This window comes from Aotus nancymaae, unplaced genomic scaffold (assembly GCF_030222135.1).
Source record: "Aotus nancymaae isolate 86718 unplaced genomic scaffold, 86718_ANA_hifiasm-v0.15.2.pri h1tg000016l, whole genome shotgun sequence".
Classification (NCBI taxonomy): domain Eukaryota; kingdom Metazoa; phylum Chordata; class Mammalia; order Primates; family Aotidae; genus Aotus; species Aotus nancymaae.
The window spans coordinates 63,941,669-63,965,200 of NW_026988428.1; the positions used below are offsets into that span (position 1 = coordinate 63,941,669).

Here is a 23,532-nt window from a genome sequence, read left to right on the forward strand (position 1 = left end):
AAACATATGAAAAAATGCTCATCATCACTGGTCATTAGAGAAATGCAAATCAAAACTACATTGAGATACCATCTCACGCCAGTTAGAATGGTGATCATTAAAAAATCTGGAGAAAACAGATGCTGGAGAGGATGTGGAGAAATAGGAACACTTTTACACTGTTGGTGGGAGTGTAAATTAGTTCAGCCATTGTGGAAGACAGTGTGGCGATTCCTCAAGGACCTAGAAATAGAAATTCCATTTGACCCAGCAATCCCATTACTGGGCATATATCCAAAGGATTATAAATCGTTCTACTATAAGGACACATGCACACAAATGTTCATTGCAGCACAGTTTACAATAGCAAAGACCTGGAACCAACCCAAATGCCCATCGATAATAGACTGGACAGGGAAAATGTGGCACATATATACCATGGAATATTATGCAGCCATTAAAAACGATGAGTTTGTGTCCTTTGTAGGGACATGGATGAACCTGGAAACCATCATTCTCACCAAACTGACACAAGAACACAAAATCAAACACCACATATTCTCACTCATAGGCGGGTGTTGAACAAGGAGAACACATGGGCACAGGGAGGGGAGCACTGTACATGGGGGTCTGTTGGGCAGGTAGTGGGGGGGGACAGCGGGGGGGTGGGGAGTTGGGGAGGGATAGCATGGGGAGAAATGCCAGATATAGGTGAAGGGGAGGGAGGCAGCAAATCACACTGCCACATATGCACCTATGCAACAACCTTGCATGTTTTTCACATGTACCCCAAAACCTAAAATGCAATAATAATAAAAAAAAATTCAGTCATTATCCAGTTGAGCATTCTTAATAAATATAATTCAATTTTCATATTTACAAAATATATATAAAATTGCCACCTCATAGGAATGGCACAAGCATTGAATGGGAAAAGATTTATGAAAGAACTTAGAAAATTAAACATCCCATAAAAAGATAAGACGCTGATATTAGTGTCAACATTAATGATAATAAATCTATTACATCCTTATACAAATGACTTCATTTAATACCATAACATCCCGATAAGTAACATATTATTGTTAATCCTGCCTTAAAGGTGTGATAACTAGGGTTTAGATTCTCTGAGTTTTAAGACATTGCCAAATATGTAACACTATTATTTAAGTAATAAACTAAGATGACATTGAAATATCTCTGTTTCTCTCAAGAAGTTGTATTTTTGACAAAGATAAAATTTGTTTAAGAAATCAATCTAAAAGCTTAAACATCATTTTTAAATTTACTGGATTTTTAAAAAGATACCTAACACATCAGTGTTACAAGTAAAACAATACACAAGTATATAAAGGTAAGCTTAATAATAATGATGATAGGCCGGGCACGGTGGCTCACGCCTGTAATCCCAGCACTTTGGGAGGCTGAGGCGGGTGGATCACGAGGTCAAGAGATCGAGACCATCCTGGTCAACATGGTGAAACCCTGTCTCTACTAAAAACACAAAAAATTAGCTGGGCATGGAGGCACGTGCCTGTAATCCCAGCTACTCAGGAGGCTGAGGGAGGAGAATTGCCTGAACCCAGGAGGCGGAGGTTGCGGTGAGCCGAGATCGCGCCATTGCACTCCAGCCTGGGTAACAAGAGCGAAACTCCTTCTCAAAAAAAAAATAAATAAATAACAATAATAATGATGATAATAAATAACACATACCAGTAAGTTTGAGGTAAACTGTACTGAGTGGGTCTCCCAACTGAAGAGTGATAAACATTGTTTTGTAGATGAAATTTTTATTTAATTTTCAATACATATACAAAAAATTTGTCACAAGCATACAGATGATGAATTTTCACAAAATTAATATACCTGCACAGCCAACAAGCAAGTAAGAACAGAGGTGCCATCACCATGGAAACCCCTCTTGTGCCCTCAGGTATCTCTGCCTCCCAAGGGTAAACACTATCCTGACTTTTACACCATAGGCTAATTTTGCTTAACATGATTGTGATATTCACTTCACGGTGCTCTCTGTAGTTAGAGTTCATTCATTTTAATTACTGTATCATATTCCACTTGTAAATCTGCTACTTTTGATGGACATTTAGGCTGTTTCCAGTTTGGACTATTACAAGCAATGCTGCTACGAAGATTCTTATTATCCATGTTAAGTGAACATCTGTGTGCTTTCCTGTTGGAATTGTATATAGAAAAGCGTCAAAAGGTATTCTTATGTTCAGGACTGAAGATCTTTCCAAAATGGCTGTACCACCAGCAAATGAGAGATTGAGTTATTCCACATTCTCTCTAACAGTTGGTAGTGTCTGGTTTTTGTTTATTTATATGTTGTCATTCTTGTGGGTAGATATAGGTAATATGTTGTAGTTTTAATTTACATGCTTTTGATATCTAAAAAAGTTGAGCACATTTTATTTACTTATTGGCCATAGAAATATTTTCTTTTGTAAAATGCCTGCTCTAATCTTTTGCCAATCGTTTTTAGCTAGGTTGTCTTACTGATTTGTGGAAGTTACTGATATATTCTGAATATGAGTTAGTTCTTTGTTGAATATATGTTTTGCATAATCTTCTTCCACTCTGTCATTTGTTTTTTCACACTTTTGTGTATTTCGATTAATAGAAGTTATAAATTTTAATGAAGTCCGATGAACTAAAATTATCTTTTGTGTAGGTGATTTTGTGTATTTAAAAACAAATACATCCTTTTTTTGTACATCAAGTTTATGAAGGTAGGATTTTTCATCTAAAGCTTTATTGTTTTACGTTTTCCATTTTAAGCATATTATACATCTGAATTTGATTTTTGTATAGGTGTAGGGTAGGCATAAGAATTCATTTTTAAATATGGTTATCTAAATGATCATATATTGGAAAGTTTATCTTTTTCTCTCTGTATGGCAATATCACTTTTCTCATAAATCCATTAAATATGAGTCTTTTTCTGGATTCTATAATCATCTATTGCTTTGCTTATCTATATTTAAGTTAAAATGATACTGTCTAAAATACTGTCATTTTATAATAGATCTTAATACCTAATATAAATTTCCCACTTTTATCCGTAAAGATTACCTTGTGTATTTTTCACCATTTGCATTTACATGTATATATTGAAATAACATTGTCAAATACATATGCACACACTCACTCACACACACGATTTTACAGAAACTTTCACTGAAAATATTTTGCATTTACAAATCAATTTGTAGAAAATTGATATCTTTAATATACTGAGTATTTTGATCAGTAAGCATGTATATTCCTCTATTTCAGTCTTCTTAAATCTGTTTCAATAATAAATTGCTTTGTGTGTGGAAGTCTTGCAAATACTTCTTATATTTTTCTATGTATTTTACCTTTTTAATGCCAGTGTAAATGATGTCATTAATTAAATGCTATTTTCTGCTTATTTGTTGCCAGCCTGTAGAAATATGCTTGATTTTTAATAGTTCTATAGAGAGATAATTCATAGACCATATAATTTACCAATTTAAAGCATAGAATCCAGTGTTTTTTTTCTAAAGGGTTGGGTTGTGTAATCAGAGCAGCAATCCAATTTTAGAACATTTTGCCCCCCTTCAAAAGAAACCAGGTACCCATTATCGTCAATTCATAATCTTCCTCTATCCATCTACCTCCTTCCCCTACCTAAGCCCTCAAAAGCTACTAATCTATTTTCTGGCTGTATGAATTTGTTTATTCTGAATATTTCACACATATGGGATCATATGTGAGCTTTTCTTTTTTCACTTAGCATGCTGTTTTCAAGGGTCATCCACATTGTAGCATGTACAGTACTTCACTGCTTTTTATTGTCAAATAATATTCCATAGTATAGATATACCTCATTTTATTTATCTGTTGATCAGATGTACATTTGGGTTGTTTCAACATTTTGTTATTACAAATAACACATTCATGCATAATTTTTTGTGTGGATATATGTTTTTATTCTTCTTGGATATGCTTGTAGGACTCGAATTGCTGGATAATATGTTAATTCTATTTTAAATATTTTAGAGAGTTGCCAAACTGTTTTCCAAAGCAGCTTCACCATTTACATTCCCACCAGCAATGTGTTTATGTTCCAATTTCTCCACACCTTCAGTAGTACTTGTTAGTATCTGTCTTTTTTATTATAGCCAATAAATGAGTGTGAAGTGGTTTTCAATTGTTTTGATTTGCTTTTCCTTATAACTAGTGATGTTGGGCACCATTTCATGTGCATGTTATCTATTTGTATTTTTTTCTTTGTTGAAATGTCAGTTCCAATCTAATTTTTAATTGGGTTATCACCTTTTATTATTGAATTAAATGAGTTCTCATATATTCTGGGTACAAATCCCTCATCACACATGTTTTGCAAATGTTTTCTCCCATTCTATGGGCTGACTTTTCACTTTTTCATTGCATCATAATCAGTTTTCATTTTGAAATAGTACAACTTACCTGTTTTTGTTGTTACTTGGTTGGACTTTTGCTTTTGTGTCTAAGAAAACAGTAACACAAGTCATGAATATTTAATTTCTATGTTTTCTTAATTTTTTTAATTGACAAGTACAAACTATGTTTATGGTGTACAGCAGCATATTCTGAAATATGTATACATTTGGAATGGATAAGTTGAGCTAAACAACATGCATTACCTCACATATTTATCATTTCTATGGCAAGAACACTTATCTACTCATTTGGCAATTTTCAGGAATTCAATATATTATTAACTAGTCACTATAATGTATAGTAGATCTCTTGAACTTATCCTTTTTTTCTAACTGACATTTTGTGTCCTTTGACCAGTTTCTCCTCAATGTCCTCACCTCCCAGCTTCTGATAACCACTATTCTAATCTCTGTTTCTATATGTTAGATGTTTTCAGATTCCACATATAAGTGAGATCACAGAGTATTTGTCTTTTTGTGCCTGGTTTATTTCACTTAGCATAATGTCCTTCAGTTTCATTAATGTCACAAATGACAAGATTTCCTTATTTCTTTTAAGGCTAAATAGTATTCCATTGTGTATATATACCATCTTTTTTAATCCATTCATCCATTGATGAGCACTTAGGTTGATTCCACAACCAGAAGTGTAGATATCTGAAGAGAGAATCTGGTATGATTTCACATCCTTTGGAATATATATCTAGTAGAGGGATTGCTGGATCCTGTAGCAGTTTTGATTTGAGGAACCTCCTTACTATTTTTTATAATGGCTGTACTGATTTGCATTCCCACCAACAGAGTATAGGAATTCTCTTTTTCCACATCCTACCAATAGTTTTATTTTGTATTAGCCAGTCTAACAGGTGTAAGATAGCATCTCGTTATGGTTTTAATTTTCCTTTCTGTATTGATTAGTTATATTGAACTCTTTTTTTTTTAAATAAACCTGTTGGCTGTTTGTATGTCTTTTGAGAAATGTCCATTCAGGTCCCTTGCCCACGTTTTATTCAGCTTTTTTGTTTTTTTTTTAACCTTTGGGTTGTTTGAGTTCCTTATATATTTTGGACATTAATCCCTTAACAGATGTATGATTTGCAAATATTTTCTCCCATTTCATAAGTTGCCTCTTTATTCTGTTGATTGTTTTCTTCATTGTGCTAAGCTTTTCAGTTTAATGTAGCCCTCTTGTTTATTTTTGTTTTTCTTGTGTGTGCTTTAGAGGTGATATTAAAAAACCTTTATTCAGACAAATGTCATGGAGCTTTTTTCCGTTTTCTTTTAGTATTTTACCTTTTCAGATCTTTGGTTAAGGTCTTTAATCTTTTTCGAGTTGAGTTTTATACATGGTGTAGGTGAAGGTCTAATTTCATTCTTCTGCATAAGGATGTCCAGGTTTTTCAGCACCATTTATTGAAGAGACTGTCTTTTCCCCATAGTGTGTTTTTGGCATCCTTGTGGAAACTCAATTGACTGTAAATGTGTGGATTTTTTTAAATTAAAATTTTATTTTGTATTATACTTTAAGTCCTGGGATACATGTGCAGAATGGGCAGGTTTACTGCATAGGTATACACGTGTCATGGTGGTTTGCTGGACCCATCAACCTGTCATCTACATTAGGTATTTCTCCTAATGCTATCCCCTCGCTCCTCAGCTCACAATGGACCTCTGTGTATGTTGTTACTCTCCATGTGTCCATGTGTTCTTGTTGTTCAACTCCCACTTATAAGTAAGAACATATGGTGTTTGGTTTTCTGTTCCTGTGCTAGTTTGGAGAGCAAAAAAAAAGCAGGGGTTGCAATCTTAGTCTTTAATAAATAAAACAGACTTTAAACCAACAAAGATCAGAAGATACAAAGGAGGGCATTACATAATGGTAGAGGGATTAATGCAACAAGAGGAGCTAACTATCCAAATATATATGCACCCAATACAGGAGCATCCAGATTCATAAAGCAAGTTCTTAAAGACCTACAAGGAGACTTAGACTCTCACACAATAATAGCAGGACACCCCACTGTCAATATTGGACAAATCAATGAGACAAAAAATTAACAAGGATATTTAGGACTTGAGCACAGCTCTGGAACAAGCAGACCTAACAGACATCTTCAGAATTCTCCACCCAAAATTAACAGAATATACATTCTTCTCAGCACCACATTGCACTTATTCTAAAATTATAATTGGAAGTAAAATATCCCTCAGCACATGCAAAAGAATGAAAATTATAACAAAAAGTTTCTCATACCACAGTGCAATCAAATTAGAACTCAGGATTAAGAAACTCACTCAAAACCCCACAACCACATGGAAACTGAACAACCTGCTCCTGAATGACTACTGGATAAATAATAAAATGAAGGTGGAAATAAAGATGTTCTTTGAAACCAATGAGAACAAAGACACAATGTACCAGAATCTCTGGGACACATTTAAAAAGCAGTGTCTAGAGGTAAATTTATAGCACTAAATGCACACAAGAGAAAGCAGGAAAGATCTAAAATCAACACCCTGACACCACAAGTAAAAGAACTAGAGAGAGGCCGGGCGCGGTGGCTCAAGCCTGTAATCCCAGCACTTTGGGAGGCCGAGGCGGGTGGATCACGAGGTCAAGAGATCGAGACCATCCTGGTCAACATGGTGAAACCCCGTCTCTACTAATACAAAAAATTAGCTGGGCACGGTGGCGCGTGCCTGTAATCCCAGCTACTCAGGAGGCTGAGGCAGGAGAATTGCCTGAACCCAGGAGGCGGAGGTTGCGGTGAGCCGAGATCGCGCCATTGCGCTCCAGCCTGGGTATCAAGAGCGAAACTCCGTCTCAAAAAAAAAAAAAAAAAAAAAAAGAACTAGAGAGAAGCAAGAGCAAACAAATTCAAAAGTGAGCAGAAGACAAGAAATAACTAAGATCAAAGCAGAGCTAAAGGAGATAGAGACACAAAAAACCTTTCAAAAAACCAATTAATCCAGGAGCTAGTTTTTTGAAAAGATCACAAAATACATAGATCACTAGCCAGATAAATAAAGAAGAAAAGAGAGAAGAATCAAATAGATGCAATAAAAAATGATAAAGGGGATATCATCACCTATCCCACAGAAATAAAAACTACCCTGAGAGAATATTATAAACACCTCTACACAAGTACATTAGAAAAATCTAGAAAAAATGTGAAAATCTTCAATAAAATACTGGCAAACCAAATCCAGCAGCTCATGAAGAAGCTTGTCCACTATGATCAAGTTGGCTTCATCCCTGGGATGCAAGGCTGGTTCAACATATGCAAATCAATAAACGTAATCCATCAGATAAACAGAACCAGTGAAATAAACCACATGATTATCTCAATAGATGCAGAAAAGATCATCCACAAAATTCATCTGCCCTTCATACTAAAAACTCTCAACAAACTAGCTATTGATGGAATGTATCTCAAAATAATCAGAGCTATTTATAACAAACCCACAGCCAATATCATACTGAATGGGCAAAAACTGGAAGCATTCCCTTTGAAAACTGGCACAAGACAAGGATGCCTTCTCTCACCACTCCTATTCAACATTGTAATGGGAGTTCTGGCCAGGGCAATCAGGCAAGAAAAAGAAAAGAGGAAATCAAATTATCTTTGCTTGCAGATGACATGATTGTATATTTAGAAGATCCCATCGTCTCAGCCCAATATCTCCTTAAACTGATAAGCAACTTCAGCAAAGTCTCAGGATACAAAATCAATGTGTAAAAATCACAAGCATTCCTATACACCAATAACAAACAAACAGAGAGCCAAATCATGAGTGAACTGCCATTCACAATTGCTACAAAGAGAATACAATACCTAGGAATAATACTTACAAGAGATGTGAAGGACCTCTTCAAGGAGAACTACAAACCACTGCTCAAGGAAATAAGAGAGGACATAAACAAATGGGAAAACATACCATGCTCATGGTTAGGAAAAATCAGTATTGGGAAAATGGCCATACTGCCTAAAGTAATTTAAAGATTCAATGCTATCCCCATTAAGCTACCATTGACTTTCCTCACCAAAGTGGGAAAAAGATACTTTAAATTTCATATGGAACCAAAAAAAGAGCCCACATAGCCAAGACGATCCTAAGCAAACAAAAAACAAAAACCTGGAGGCATCATGCTATCTGACTTTGAACTATACTGCAAGGCTACAGTAACCAAAACAGCATGGTACTGGTACCAAAACAGATATAGATCAATGGAACAGAACAGAGGCCTCAGAAACAATGCCACACATCTACTACATCTGATCTTTGACAAACCTGACAAAAACAAGCAATGGGGAAAGGATTCCCTATTTAATAAACGGTGCTGGGAAAATTGGCTAGCCATATGCAGAAAGCTGAAACTGGATCCCTTCCTTACACCTTATATAAAAATTAACTCAAGATGGATTAAAGACTTAAACATAAGACGTAAAACCATAAAAACCCTAGAAGAAAACCTAGGCAATATCATTAAGGACATGAGCATGGGCAAAGACTTCATGACTAAAACACCAAAACCAATCGCAACAAAAGCCAAAATTGACAAATGGGATCTAATTAAACTAAAGAGCTTTTCTGCACAGCAAAAGAAACTATCATCAAAGTGAACAGGCAACCTACAGGATGGGAGAAAATTTTTGCAATCAACCCATCTGACAATGGGCTAATATCCAGAATCTACAAAGAACTTAAACAAATTTGCAAGAAAAAAACAACCCCATCAAAAAGTGGGTAAAGGATATGAACAGACACTTCTCAAAAGGAGACATTTGTACTGCCAACAAACATGAAAAAAAGCTCATCATCAGTGGTCACTAGAGGAATGCAAATCAAAACCAAATTGAGATACCATCTTATGCCAGTTAGAATGGTGATCATTAAAATGTTAGGAGACAACAGATGCTGGAGAGGATGTGGAGAAATAGGAACACGTTTACACTGTTGGTGGGAGTGTAAATTAGTTCAACCATTGAATTAATGGTTGAAAGCAGCGTGGCAATTCCTCAAGGATCTAGAACCAGAAATACCATTTGACTTAGCAATCCTATTACTGGGTATATACCCAAAGGATTATAAATCATTCTATTATAAAGACACATGCACATATATGTTTATTGTGGCACTGTTCACAATAGCAAAGACTTGGAACCAACCCAAATGCTCATCAATGATAGACTGGATAAAGAAAATGAGGCACATATACAACATGCAATACTATGTAGCCATAGAAGAGGATGAGTTCATGTCTTTGCAGGGACATGGATGAAACTGGAGGCCATCATTCTCGGTAAAGTAACAGAAGAACAGAAAACCAAACACCGCATGTTCTCACTCATAAGTGGGAGTTCAGCAATGGAAACACATGGACACAGGAGAGGAACATCATACACCAGGGCCTGTTGGAGGCTAGGGGGTGGGAGAGGGATAGCATTAGGAGCAATACCTAATGTAGGTGACGGGTTGATGGGTGCAGCAAACCACCATGGCACATGTATACCTATGTGACAAACCCACATGTTCTGCACACATACCCCAGAACTTAAAGTATAACAATTTTTTAAAAAGATATTATTATTTTTCTATCGCAACACACTTAAAATACAAATACAGTGGTGCTCCCCGTAATGATATTTTGGTCAAAGATGACCCCTATATATGATAGTGGTCCATAAAATTATAATGAAACCAAAAATTCCTATTGTCTAGTGATATCATAGCCATCAAACATCATAGCAACATTATTTGTGTGCTTGTGGTGATGCTGGTGTACAAAAAAACCTACTGGGCTGCCAGTCCTATAAAAGTATAGTCCATACAATCATGTACAGTACATAATACTTGGTAATCATAATAAATGACTATGTTACTGGTTTATGTATTTTCTATCCTATACTTTTTATCATTGTAGAGTGTATTCCTTCTACTTCTATAAAAAATAGTTAACTGTAGAACAGCCTCAGCCAAGTCATTCAGGAGTTTTCCAGGAGAAGGCATTGTTATCATCACAGGTGATAACAGCTCCATGCATGTTATTGCCCCTGAAGACCCATGGGACAAAACTTGGAGGCGGAAGAGTGAGATTGATCATCCTGACCCCACATGGGCCTAGGCTGACATGTGTGTTTGTGTCTTTGTTTCTGAGAAAAATTTTACAATTAAAAATAAATGAATATTTTTTTAAAAATAGAAAAACTTATAGAACAAAGATACAAAGAAAGAAAATAGTTTTGGACAACTGTACAATGTGTTTGTGTTTTAAATGTTGTTACAAAAAACTCAAAAAGCTTTTCTTTTTGTTTGAGATGGAGTCTTGCTCTGTCGCCAGGCCGGAGTGCAATGGCCCAGTCTCGGCTCACTGCAACCTCCGCCTCCCCAGTTCAAGCAATTCCCCTGCCTCAGCCTTCGGAGTAGCTGGGACTACAGGCGCACACCACAATGCCCAGCTAATTTCTGTATTTTTAGTAGATAGAGTTTCACCATGTCGTCCAGGATGGTCTCGATCTCCTGATCTTGTGATCCACCCGCCTTGGCCTCCCCAAGTGCTGCAATTACAGGCATCAGCCACCATGCCCAAAAAGATTTTTGAAAATTTAAGAGTTTATAAAGTAAAAAAGCTACAGTAAGCTAATGTTAATTTATTATTGAAGAAAAAATAATTTTGTAAGCTCAGTGTAGCCTCAACAGCCAGTGTTTATGAGGTGTACAGTAGTGTACAGTAGTGTCCTAGGCCTTCACATTCACTTACCACTAGTTCACTGACTCACCCAGAGCAGCTTCCAGTCCTGCAAGCTCCATCCATGGTAAGTGCCCTATACAGGAGTACCATGTTTATCTCTTATACCATATTTTCACTGTACCTTTCTATATTTAGATGTGTTTAGAGACACAAATACTTACCACTGTGTTACAACTGCCTATAATAGTCAGTACAGTAACATGCTGTACAGATGTGTGGCCCAGGAGCAACAGGCTATCCCATATAGTCCAGGTTTGTAGTAGCTCTACCATCAAGGTTTGTTTAAGTGAGTTTTATGATGTTTGCACAAACTACTCCAGCCATTGTGGAAGACAGTGTGGTGCTTCCTCAAAGACCTAGAAATAGAAATTCCATTTGATCCAGCAATCCCATTACTGGGTATATACCCAAAGGATTATAAATCATTGTATTATAAAGACACATGCACACGTATGTTCATAGCGGCACTGTTTACAATAGCAAAGACCTGGAACCAACCCAAATGCCCATTGACGATAGACTGGACGAGGAAAATGTGGCACATATACATCATGGAATAATATGCAGCTATAAAAAATGATGAGTTTGTGTCCTTTGTAGGGACATGGATGAATCTGGAAACCATCATTCTCAGCAAACTGACACAAGAACAGAAAATCAAACACCGCATGTCTTCACTCATAGCTGGGTGTTGAACAATGAGAACACATGAACACAGGGAGGGGAACGTCACACACCGGGGTCTGCTGCGGGGGCCAAGGGAGGGACAGCGGGGATGTGGGGAGGTCAGGGAGGGATAACATGGGGAGAAATGCCAGATACAGGTGACGGGGGGATGGAGGCAGCAAAGCACATTGCCATGTATGTACCTATGCATCAATCCTGCATGATCTGCATATGTACCCCAGAACCTAAAGTAGAATTAAAAAAATATATATATATATATATTATAATTCTAGTCTTTGTAAAATAGGTCTGTTAGATACAATCTTTTTAAGTGAAATTAATTATTTACTTATTTAATTTTGATTTAGGCATACATTTTTCAATATAAATTCTATTTGAGAATTTTTCACATCTAACAAAGATGAATTAATGGCAGAATATCAGTATTTTCACCTCAAATTTTTAAAAGACAGAGAAATTCAAAAATCCTATATAACAAAATATGTGATGTTACATTTGATACAAAGAGAATGTTTAAATTGAAGAGTATGAATAAGAAAGAGTTACAGAAAAGTGAAGTACATATCAGGAAATACGTTGCTTCTCTCTATTTCTTCACTATTAGACTTAGGTTTTTATTTTGTAGGAAAAACTGCAGCATAGTTGTCATGGAAACAATTTACCAGCTGCACTGCTGAGTAATTTTTGTTCCTATACTATAACGTCATTGTGTTACACTGACCTAATAAGGCTTTTGATATTAAATTGTAAAGAAAATTTCTTTCAGATGAAATTTTGTATTTATTTTTATGTCTTAGAATTTATTCTGATTGTTCATGCCAAATACTGATTTTAATACTTAGCATAAATCTATTTGACAAAAATTTTGCACTTGAAAAAAATCTGTAAATATAGTCATTGCCTCATTTATAAGGAGCAGAGAGAACTAGAAATGATTTAAATGTCCTTTAGAAGCATCTGGTTTATAAGTTATTAAAAAATCTAAACAATATATTTAAGATCAACTTACAAATGCATGGATTAATATAAAGGTAATTTTCAAAACATAAAAGTATGCATAGAATGCTTCTATTCACATAAAAATGAATAAACAATGTATTATACATATTTCAGTTAAGTAAGCCTAGAAAATATCTCAAAGTAGATAGAAGAAACCATTAAGCATGGTTGACTTTAGAGGAATGTGCTAAGGATTGTTGGGAGGGCTTTTACTTGTAACATGCTTTTCATACTGTTAATCATAAAACATATTGCTTTTATAATTTGGAGAAATCAATAGAGGATATAAACATATATATTTTGGCTAGAAAAATATTAATTTATTAATTTCTATTTAATTGTATATTGATAAAAATTAACATATAATTGTTTAGCAACATTGATGGTTGCCAGTTGATTGTAATTAATAAAGATGGACTGTGGTAATTATGTTCATCATTTTATAATTCATATAGCTCATCCACTAGATACTTTTTCTTTTTTACTGATCAAAAGCCATTTGCTGAGAATACACATATTAAATATGGTATATTCTATAATATACACATATATAATTTTAAGATATTTTTAAAATTGCATTACTATAAAACAGAGAATGTAGAGAAAATTGACCAGTACATTGAAATAATAAAAAGCCCCTTTGAGAACAAGAACATTTTCTCACTCATGGAAACTCTGTGAGTCACTGTGTGTGGGGATTACCAAGACAAGTGCATTATACTTATGCCTCCTGACTCATGAACTTAAATCAACTAAGACCAGTGTGATCTTATTTTTAAGTATCTTTAAGGAATGAGAAGGCACATATCTAACTAGTCTTCCAGAAAAGCATTAAATTCTTTTTTTTTTTAGATGGAGTTTCTCTCTGTTGCCCAGGCTAGAGTGCCATGGTGCAATCTCAGCTCACTGCAACCTCTGCCTCCCAGGTTCAAGCGATTCTCCTGCCTCAGCCTCCCAAGTAGCTGGGATTACAGATGCAAACCACCACACCTGGCTAATTTTTGTATTTTTAGTAGAGGTGAGGTTTTACCATGTCGGCCAGGCTGGTCTCGAACTCCTGGCCTCAAGTGATCTGCCTGCCTCAGCCTCCCAAAGTGCTGGAATTACAGGCATGAGCCATCACCGCTCCTGGCCTGGAGAAGCATGAAATTCGAATGCCTAATTGAAATTGCTTTTTCTGACCATCATATACATTTCTTCTAGTGTAAGCTGCAATATAGAACTAAAATCCCCAAATAATTCAGAACAAGAGAATTAAACTACCTGCTGGGTCTCTGAGGCTTCAGAAGTTGCCTTATGTTGTGAAAAACTAAGCTGAGTTTCAAAGTGGTCTTATCATATGAGTCTGTCCTGCTGAGGTGGACCCTAGTGGTCAGCCTAGTAGTAGTAGCCTAGTAGTCAGCACGAGATAAGAGGGACATAAATTCACAACATTAGAATGTTTCAGAGCTGCAAATGAAGGAGAAAGAAAAGCCATAAAAGATGAAAAAGAATTCAAGTTGCCATGTCCTAAATACATACACTATGTGCCCAGAATTGTGCTGTGTCATCTAAGTCTTCTTTTCAGTTACCAAATGTGTGGATGGTACAGATCCAAAGGGAAATTGGGAGTGCAGAGAGATGAGCTCCATATTGTCGAGGAAAAACTCGGGGATGAGTTATGCCTAGAAGAAACTAGAGACTTTTGGTCCAACAAAGCAAAACAACATTAAAAAAAAATCTCTCATATTTCCCCATGGTCAGCCTATTTGTGTTGATACTCACCACTTCATAATTTCCTCATTTTGTTGTTTACTGGAGTGAAGAGAACTGACGTGTTGTCCAATAAACTTTCTTGTCCTTCTTACGCAAGAAAGGAAATTCTGATTTAATGCATAGCCACAGAACAAGCTAACATTCTATGTCTATTAGAGTTGAACTTCCGAAAAAACCAAGCGTTCATCTTTCAAGATTCATTCTCCCTGAATCTTACCAACAAAACACCCCTGAAGAGAGAGAAAGAGAGGGAGGGAGAGAGGGAGAGAAACAAAAAACCAAAGAGAGAGAATGAATTCATCCAAATCATCTGAATCACAATGCACAGGTAAAATTTGCAGCTCTTCATTTTCTTCCATAGATCTCTTTTTGGAACACGTGATAAATATTGGTGAAAGACAGGACAATAGAAAATTATTCAGTGAAGTTTTGTTTTTTGTTTTTTTTTTAAAAAAAGGAGACAGAGGGAGGAAGAGAGAGAGATTGGAAGACTATTTCTTATACCAGAAAGCCTGCTGGACTCTAGTTAAGGGAGAGCTATCACTGTTTCCACCCTTTCTGCAGTGCATTGTATCTCTTTGGCAGTTACTCCACTTCTCTGGAACTCATTTTCTTTGTCTGTAAAATGTGTATTGGGAGGAAGAGAGGAACTACTAGATGACTGGTGTTTTTTTTTTTTTTTTTTAGATGGAGTCGTGCTCTGTCTCCAGGCTGGAGTGCAGTGGTGCAATCTCGGCTCACTGCAACCTCTGCCTCCTGGGTTCAAGCGATTCTTTTGCCTCAGCCTCCCAAGTAGCTGGGACTACAGGCGTCCGCCACCACATCTGACTAATTTTTTTCGTATTTTTAGTAGAGACGGGGTTTCATCATGGTGAGGATGGTCTCGATCTCTTGACCTCGTGATCCGCCCACCTCAGCCTCCCAAAGTGCTGGGATTACGGGCGTGAGCCACCACGCCCGGCCTAGATGACTGTTAACATTTTACCGTTAATATTTACAAAGAGTTTGAAAAATGAAACATAGAAAAAAGATCACAAGAAAAGGGAAAAGGAACAAAGAAAAAGAAAGAAGGGGGACCTTAGAAAATATTTCAAAAAAATTAACTGAGAGACTTAGAAAGGAAAAATTGTATATCTGAGTTCATGAGTTGGAGTCTTAAAATTAGTCATGAATTACTCCAGGGATTCAAAATGTGTGCCTTAGAGCACCAGCAACAGTAGCCCCTGGGAACTTGTTGGTTCCATACGAGCTCTACTGAATTGCTAACTCTGGGGTTGAGGGTCAGTAATCTGTGTTTCAATAAGCCCTCCAAGTGATTCTGAAGCATGCTGAAATTTGGGAATTACTCAACACAGACAATGGAAGTACAAGGAAATAAGTAAGGATGACTAAGAATCTCCTCTGTCTCTTTTGTACCTTTCTTAGGGAAAATTGACCATGTTTGTGTCTTTCCTTTTACAGATAGAGGATGCTTCTCTTCCCAAATGTTCTTATGGACTGCTGCTGGGAGCTCCATCCTATTTCTCAGTGCCTGTTTCATCACCAGATGTGTTGGTGGGTTCTGAAGGTCAAATTCAATCTAATTCTTCCTGGTGCATATTAGGAGTAAACTGTTCCTTGCTGCCTGTAGATTCTCTTCTCCCTCAAAATGTCTTTCTATTTCACTCTTTTTTTTCCTGTTAATCTCTAGGTTATTTGTCAAACCAGAAACCTCAACAAGCAGGGAACTGTTTCTGAATTTTAATCACCTGTGACTTAATTTTCATGATAGACATTTTTCACTTCCGTGGCCGTCTTGAGTCCTCCTCTTTCAGCCCCTATCATTAGTGTAAACTTCTCTAGGAGATCCTACCTTAGAGCTTGAACTACTGGTCGGGACCAGAAAGATGACCAATTACTTTGTGGAAGGAAGGGTAGAGTGAGGCATATGAGGGAGTGCAAATGTATCTATTTTCTGAATCATAAGAAAAAGCAGATTGTAAGAAATTAACATGATAATTACTGGCACTTTTGTTATAAATACAAAACTGAGGGAATCGATTTTTTTAACCAAACTAAAACTAACAGACATTACACCCTTTCCTTTCTAGTGACATATCACATCTTTCAAATCTGTGATGAGAAAAAGTTTCAGCTACCTGAGAACTTCACGGAACTCTCCTGCTACAATAATGGATCAGGTATGATAGTATATATTGTATACTGGATAATGGATAATGGATCAGGTATACTAATGAGTCAGGCATAATAGTCCCAAAGGTGAATGTCAAAATTTATATAGCAACATTTTCTGGCTTCTAGATTGACTTTGGAACAAGTGAAATATAGTTGGATTACATCTTATTTTTCAAAAGCCGAATGTAAAATCCTAGAACATTGGAGGTGCAATTAGCATTGGGGCAGGAAGTCTTGGGGACATTATAGTAAACTTTTAGAATATATCTGAGGTATATGTCTAAACAGTAAATCTGGAAGTAGAAGGAGTTATTCCCGGGAGTGTACTTTTTCTTCATTCACCTACTTCCAAAATGAGATACAGGAGAAAAAAATGTACGGAGTATAGAACTTATAAATATCTCACAAATATACTCTCTACGCTCTTATATGTCATCTTGCTCCAAGTCTTAGCAAAATGCTACATGACACTAAGAAAGTGACTTCCTTCTCTGAGCTATAATTTTCTCACCATTAAATTGAGAGAAGTTAGACAAATTAGTTATAATAGACCTCAAAGGCAAAAGTTCCGTAATTCTAAGAAATCTGACTTATCTGTATACCACAGTTTGGAGATTTGATTGAGGATATATTGTTTAGGCAACATAAGAGATAACTGTTTGGGGGTCACCCAAATAAAATACATAAATTTCTCTGACATTAGTAGTCTAAGAACAGATAATAAGGTTCAATAGCAAAGCAATGGCATAACTGAGATAGTTTGCATATATAGTTGCATTTCCTGGCACTGACATCAGAGAATGAAGATTATGTTCAAAAGACCCAAAAAAAATCTGTTTATGTTTATTGACATTGGAATTATCTAAAGTCTTAGGTACTAAGATATGGGGTATGAACAAGTGATTCCAAAGCTTCTGGCTTAAATGAGGACTCCATGGGGCCAGATGAAGCTTTGGATTTTCTTACTTGGTTCACCTGGGACACTCACTGAAACATCTCTCATACTAGGTTCAGTCAAGAATTGCTGTCCATTGAATTGGGAACATTTTCAATCTAGCTGCTACTTCTTTTCTGCTGACACCAGTTCCTGGGTATCAAGTTTAAAGAACTGCTCAGCCATGGGGGCTCACCTGGTGGTTATCAACTCAGAGGAGGAGCAGGTAGAGGGAGTCCTTTGATGCCAATGTAACATTTCTCAAATGGTCCAACTCTCTTTTTATACATATGCACGGTGCTTGGCTCCCAATGACTACTGTTAATGAATGTACTAAAATACATGCTGTTCCTACCATTTGGGTAAAGTCACTACCTACCTTAATTTATTTTCATTCCTAGAAGAACCTAAGAAAAAGGGAATTTCCACATGGATTTCCTTTAGTTAGGCAAGGGGAAAAAAGAGGATTGGAAGTTAATTTCAGAGTATTCACTATGTCTATGAACATACATGAGAAAAGGAAAGCAAATATTGTTCATTTTCTTTAAGCTGTGATTAATAATGTTTTGCACTAGATATATTCAATAAATTTGGCCACCAATAGCAATAGATAAACTTTGAAATAATTATTCAGGATCTCCTTTTCTGTTGGAGGTTATTTTTTGTCAGTTTAATTTTATGTTATGTATATTTTACCACAAAAAAAATCAGTAGATAATCCTCAAAATCTTACAGTTTCGTTTATCTGTCATTTCTTATCCAGACTCTTTTTTTTTTTTTTTTTTTGAGATGGAGTTTCACTTCATCACCGAGGCTGAAGTGCAGTGGCACGATCTTGGCTCATTGTAACCTCCGCCTCCCAGGTTCAAGCGATTCTTGTGCCACAGCCTCCCAAGTAGCTCGGACTACAGGCGCCAGCCACCAAGCCTGGCTAATTTTTTTGTACTTTTAGTAGAGACAGGGTTTCACCATGTTGTTCAGGCTGGTCTCGAACTCCTAACCTCAGATGATGCACCTGCCTCAGCCTCCCAAAGTGCTAGGATCTCATCCAGATTCTTACCTTTTTTTTTTTTTTTTTTGAGACGGAGTTTCACTCTTGTTACCCAGGCTGGAGTGCAATGGCGCGACCTCGGCTCACCGCAACCTCCACCTCCTGGGTTCAGGCAATTCTCCTGCCTCAGCCTCCTGAGTAGCTGGGATTACAGGCACGCGCCATCACGCCCAGCTAATTTTTTTGTATTTTCAGTAGAGACGGGGGTTTCACCATGTTGACCAGAATGGTCTCGATCTCTTGACCTCGTGATCCACCCGCCTTGGCCTCCCAAAGTGCTGGGATTACAGGCGTGAGCCACTGCGCCCGGCCGATTCTGACTTCTTTTAATAACAATTACCAGCAACATTTATTCAAAACGGAAATAACTGATCTCCTTTTATTTTCTATCTTCCATAGGAATTCCTTTTCTACAAGAAACCGAAAATGAAAGAATTTTTTATTGGACTGTCAGACCAGGTGGTCGAGGGTCAGTGGCAGTGGGTGGATAACACACCTTTCACAAAGTCTCTGAGGTAATTACCCTCCTGTTGAGAGGAGTTCTTGAAACCACCTTCTGTTATCTGCGATAGATAGGTCCATCCTTGGTAGTATTAAATGCAGGAAAGAGAAGAGCTGATGTAGAAAAGACGAAGGAGAAGTACAAGCACCCACTTCTTGCCTCTCCTGGAATCGTCTCAAGAATAAAGGGGAAATAATAAATGAAAATGAGAAAGGGGTTAGAACTGAAGAATCATTCACTGAGTATACAAAAGAGACAAGGGGAGGAATTAAGAGTCTTATTCCCCAAATCTGAAGGAAATGAGGGGGAAAAAAATAGTAAGTTGAGAAAGACAGCAGATTCTTATGCAGTGAAAATGAGAATCGCTTGATAATGTCTCTCTTCTCCTTAATAATAGCCTTACATCGGGCGGGGCGCGGTGGCTCACGCCTGTAATCCCAGCGCTTTGGGAGGCCGAGGCAGGCGGATCACAAGGTCAAGAGATCGAGACCATCCCGGTCAACATGGTGAAACCCCGTCTCTACTAAAATTACAAAAAATTAGCTGGCATGGTGGTGCATGCCTGTAATCCCAGCTACTCAGGAGGCTGAGGCAGGAGAATTGCCTAAGCCCAGGAGGCGGAGGTTGCGGTGAGCCGAGATCGCGCCATTGCACTCCAGCCTGGGCAACAAGAGCGAAACTCCGTCTCAAAATAATAATAATAATAATAGCCTTACATCATTAGAGCATAGCATTTTTTATTGTGCATATGCTTTTTTGTTAGATTGATTAATTGATTATAAAATATTTTGCTATATATGTTGATTCTCATGATTTGTTAGGGAGTAAGTTTTTGATCTTTTTTCTTTTCTTCAACTTTCATTTTAAGTTCTAGGGGAAAGGTGCAGGATATACAGGTTTGTTACATAGGTAAACGTGTGCCATGGTGGTTTGCTGCACCGATCATCCCATGACCCAGATATTAAGCCCAGCATGCCTTAGGTATTCTTTCTGATAGAGCATAGCATTTTTAAGTTTTCCAAGTTTTTTTCCTCATTTATTATTTCATTTCACCTAAATTACACTTTCCTGGAATGCATCAGTATTATTCATCTTTGATCTTTATTTAGCATTTGAGGAAACTAAAACTTAGAAGAGTTAAGTGACTTAGCGAATGAGCAGTTCTAAGAGTACAGCGCAGATGCTCTGACGCTTTAGAAATGCTGCTTCACTACTGCACCGTAACACCACTGCAGGATGCACCTAAGTTAATACACACTCCGTGCAAAATAAAGAGAGCCAAGCCGATCGGAGATATGACTGTGAAGAAAACAAATCTATCAGAATATCAATCTTCCCCATAACTTCTCATTCTATAGCTAAGGAACAGGACAGAATAGAAAGTCGGAAAGATCCAGTTCAGCTTGAGTACTCACAAACTGTAACTTAGACAAATGGTTTAGCCTTCCCGAGGTTCCTTTTCTTCTTCAATAAAATGGACATTATAATTCTGCCTGGCAAAATTATTGTGAGGTTAAATAACACAAATGGAATTTGCCCAGTATAGTAGGTTACTCTACCTCTTTTTGCTGGGATTTAAAATCTCTTATGTCATTCTTTTTCAGCTTCTGGGATGTCGGTGAGCCCAACAACATAGCTACCCTGGAGGACTGTGTGACCATAAGGGACTCTTCAAACCCAAGGCAAAATTGGAATGATGTAACCTGTTTCTTCAATTATTTTCGGATTTGTGAAATACCGGAAATAAATATTTTGAACAAGGGAAAATCTCTTTAGGAACAAAAGGCACAACTTAAATGTGTAAAGAAGGAAGAACAAGAACATTTCCACATCCACCGCCCCACACGAGAGACCTGTGTGTTGAACTTCAGAGGACTTCAGAAGTATTTGTTACTCTGATATAAATAAAAATAAGTAGTTTTAATGTTATAATTCATGTTACTGGCTGAAGTGCATTTCTTCTCTACATTAGTCACAGGTCCTCTTCCCAGAATTTACAAAGCAATTCACTACCTTTTGGCACATTTGCCTCTTTTTTCAGTATTTACATGAAAGTACAGGGACACGGAGCCAAGACAGAGTCCAGCAAAGAGGATTTTGGAAGGCATCTTCGAACAATCGCCTGAATCCAGGCTCTGTATCAGGTCTGCTTTCTAGCTGCTGACCGATTCATTTATTGTGTAAAATTCTACCAATACTCATGACGTTATTCAAGAGCACATCAGTAACATGGCAGCTTTCATAATCATGTTTCTTGCACAAAGTGCCAGGAGGAGACCCTCAAAATTCAATCATTGGGAGTCACGTGTAATCACTGAATGAGAAAATTCAGCTGGATAAGTGAATATAACACATCAGCTTTCTTTACAAAACTATTTTTCTTAGGCATTGTGACAATCTGGTTTTGAAATCAACACACCTTTAAGCCAAACATCATTTAACCTAAAAGTAACTTTAAACATACTTTCAACTTTCTAATTCCCTTTTTTAAAATCACGAACATCGATAAGATGTTGAAAGACTTTTTTTTTGTTCTTTTTTTTTTTTTTATTGCATTTTAGGTTTTGGGGTACATAATGAAGAACATGCAAGATTGTTGCATAGGTGCACACGTGGCAGGGTGATTTCCTCCCCTTCACTTATATGTGGCATTTCTCCCCATGCTATCCCTCCCCAACCTCCCACCCCCCGCTGTCCCTCCCCTATTTCCCCCCAACAGACCCCAGTGTGTAGTGCTCCCCTCCCTGTGTCCATGTGTTCCCATTGTTCAACACCCGTCTATGAGTGAGAACATGCGGTGTTTGATTTTGTGTTCCTGTGTCAGTTTGCTGAGAATGATGGCTTCCAGGTTCATCCATGTCCCTACAAAGGACACGAACTCATCGTTCTTGATGGCTGCATAATATTCTATGATGTATATGTGCCACATTTTCCCTGTCCAGTCTATCATTGATGGGCATTTGGGTTGGTTCCAGGTCTTTGCTATTGTAAACTGTGCTGCAATGAACATTCGTGTGCATGTGTCTTTACAGTAGAACAATTTATAATCCTTTGGATATATACCCAGTAATGGGATTGCTGGGTCAAATGGAATTTCTATTTCTAGGTCCTTGAGGAATCGCCACACTGTCTTCCACAATGGTTGAACTAATTTACACTCCCACCAACAGTGTAAAAGTGTTCCTATTTCTGCACATCCTCTCCGGTGTTTTCTTAAAAGTGGCTATAATTAAAGTTTTATTTCTAGATTTAAAGACATATGGAAATATTATTCTATATTATTTCTCCATGTTTATTTAGAATTTAAGTTTATAGTCAAATTTATAAAATTCAATTTGTCTTTACAGTTTGTTAAGAAAAGAAAGACGTGCTGGGCGCGGTGGCTCACGCCTGTAATCCCAGCACTTTGGGAGGCCAAGGCGGGTGGATCATGAGGTCAAGAGATTGAGACCATCCTGGTCAACATGGTGAAACCCCGTCTCTACTAAAAATACAAAAAATTATCTGGGCATGGTGGCACGTGCCTGTAATCCCAGCTACTCAGGAGGCTGAGGCAGGAGAATTGCCTGAACCCAGGAGGCGGAGGTTGCAGTGAGCCGAGATCGCGCCACTGCACTCCAGCCTGGGTAACAAGAGCGAAACTCCGTCTCAAAAAAAAAAAAAAAAAAAAGAAAGACTTGCTAAGGGTATAGTGGTTAAAGATTATTGGAACATAAATTATCTATTAGGAAAATTATTTTTTGAGGAGTAGATCATCCAATTGAAATTGTTTTAAAGTATTATATTTTATAGGTGTAGTTACACACTTTACCACCTTACGCACCAGAAAACCCAAAAATTTTCAAAGAATAAAAGATTAATTAATGATACATATCTTTTTTTAATATACTTTAAGTTCTGGGGTACATGTGCAGAACATGCAGGTTTGTTACATAGGTATACATGTGCCATGGTGGTTTGCTGCCTCCATCATCCCGTCATCTACATTAGGTATTTCTCCTAATGCTGTCCCTTCCCTTTCCTCCCACCACCTGACAGGCCCTGTTGTGTGATGTTTCCCTGCCTGTGTCCATGTGTTCTCATTGTTAACTCCCACTTACAAGTGAGAATATGCAGTGTTTGGTTTTCTGTTCTCGTGTTATTTTGCTAAGAATGATGGTTTCCAGCTTCATCCATGTCCCTGCAAATGACATGAACTCATCCTTTCTTATGGCTGCATAGTATTCCATGGTG

General features: G+C 37.2%; 1 protein-coding gene across 4 annotated transcripts in view; it reads left to right on the forward strand.

Annotated features, from left to right (window-relative positions):
* Window positions 1–21,235, forward strand: part of CLEC4E (C-type lectin domain family 4 member E) — a 41,185-nt gene extending 19,950 nt beyond the window's left edge. For 3 of the 4 annotated variants that reach the window (XM_064377463.1, XM_064377462.1, XM_012458386.3), the window contains 6 exons: window positions 14,794–14,965; window positions 16,099–16,191; window positions 16,728–16,817; window positions 17,821–17,972; window positions 19,197–19,312; window positions 20,904–21,235. In XM_064377463.1, the coding sequence (XP_064233533.1) occupies window positions 14,929–14,965; window positions 16,099–16,191; window positions 16,728–16,817; window positions 17,821–17,972; window positions 19,197–19,312; window positions 20,904–21,075 (660 nt within the window). In that variant the 5' untranslated portion in view covers window positions 14,794–14,928 and the 3' untranslated portion in view covers window positions 21,076–21,235. Of the gene's footprint in view, window positions 1–14,044; window positions 14,966–16,098; window positions 16,192–16,727; window positions 16,818–17,820; window positions 17,973–19,196; window positions 19,313–20,903 lie in introns of those variants that run through there. The other variant, XM_064377461.1, reaches the window with a different exon arrangement.
* Window positions 21,236–23,532: the final 2,297 nt, after the last annotated feature.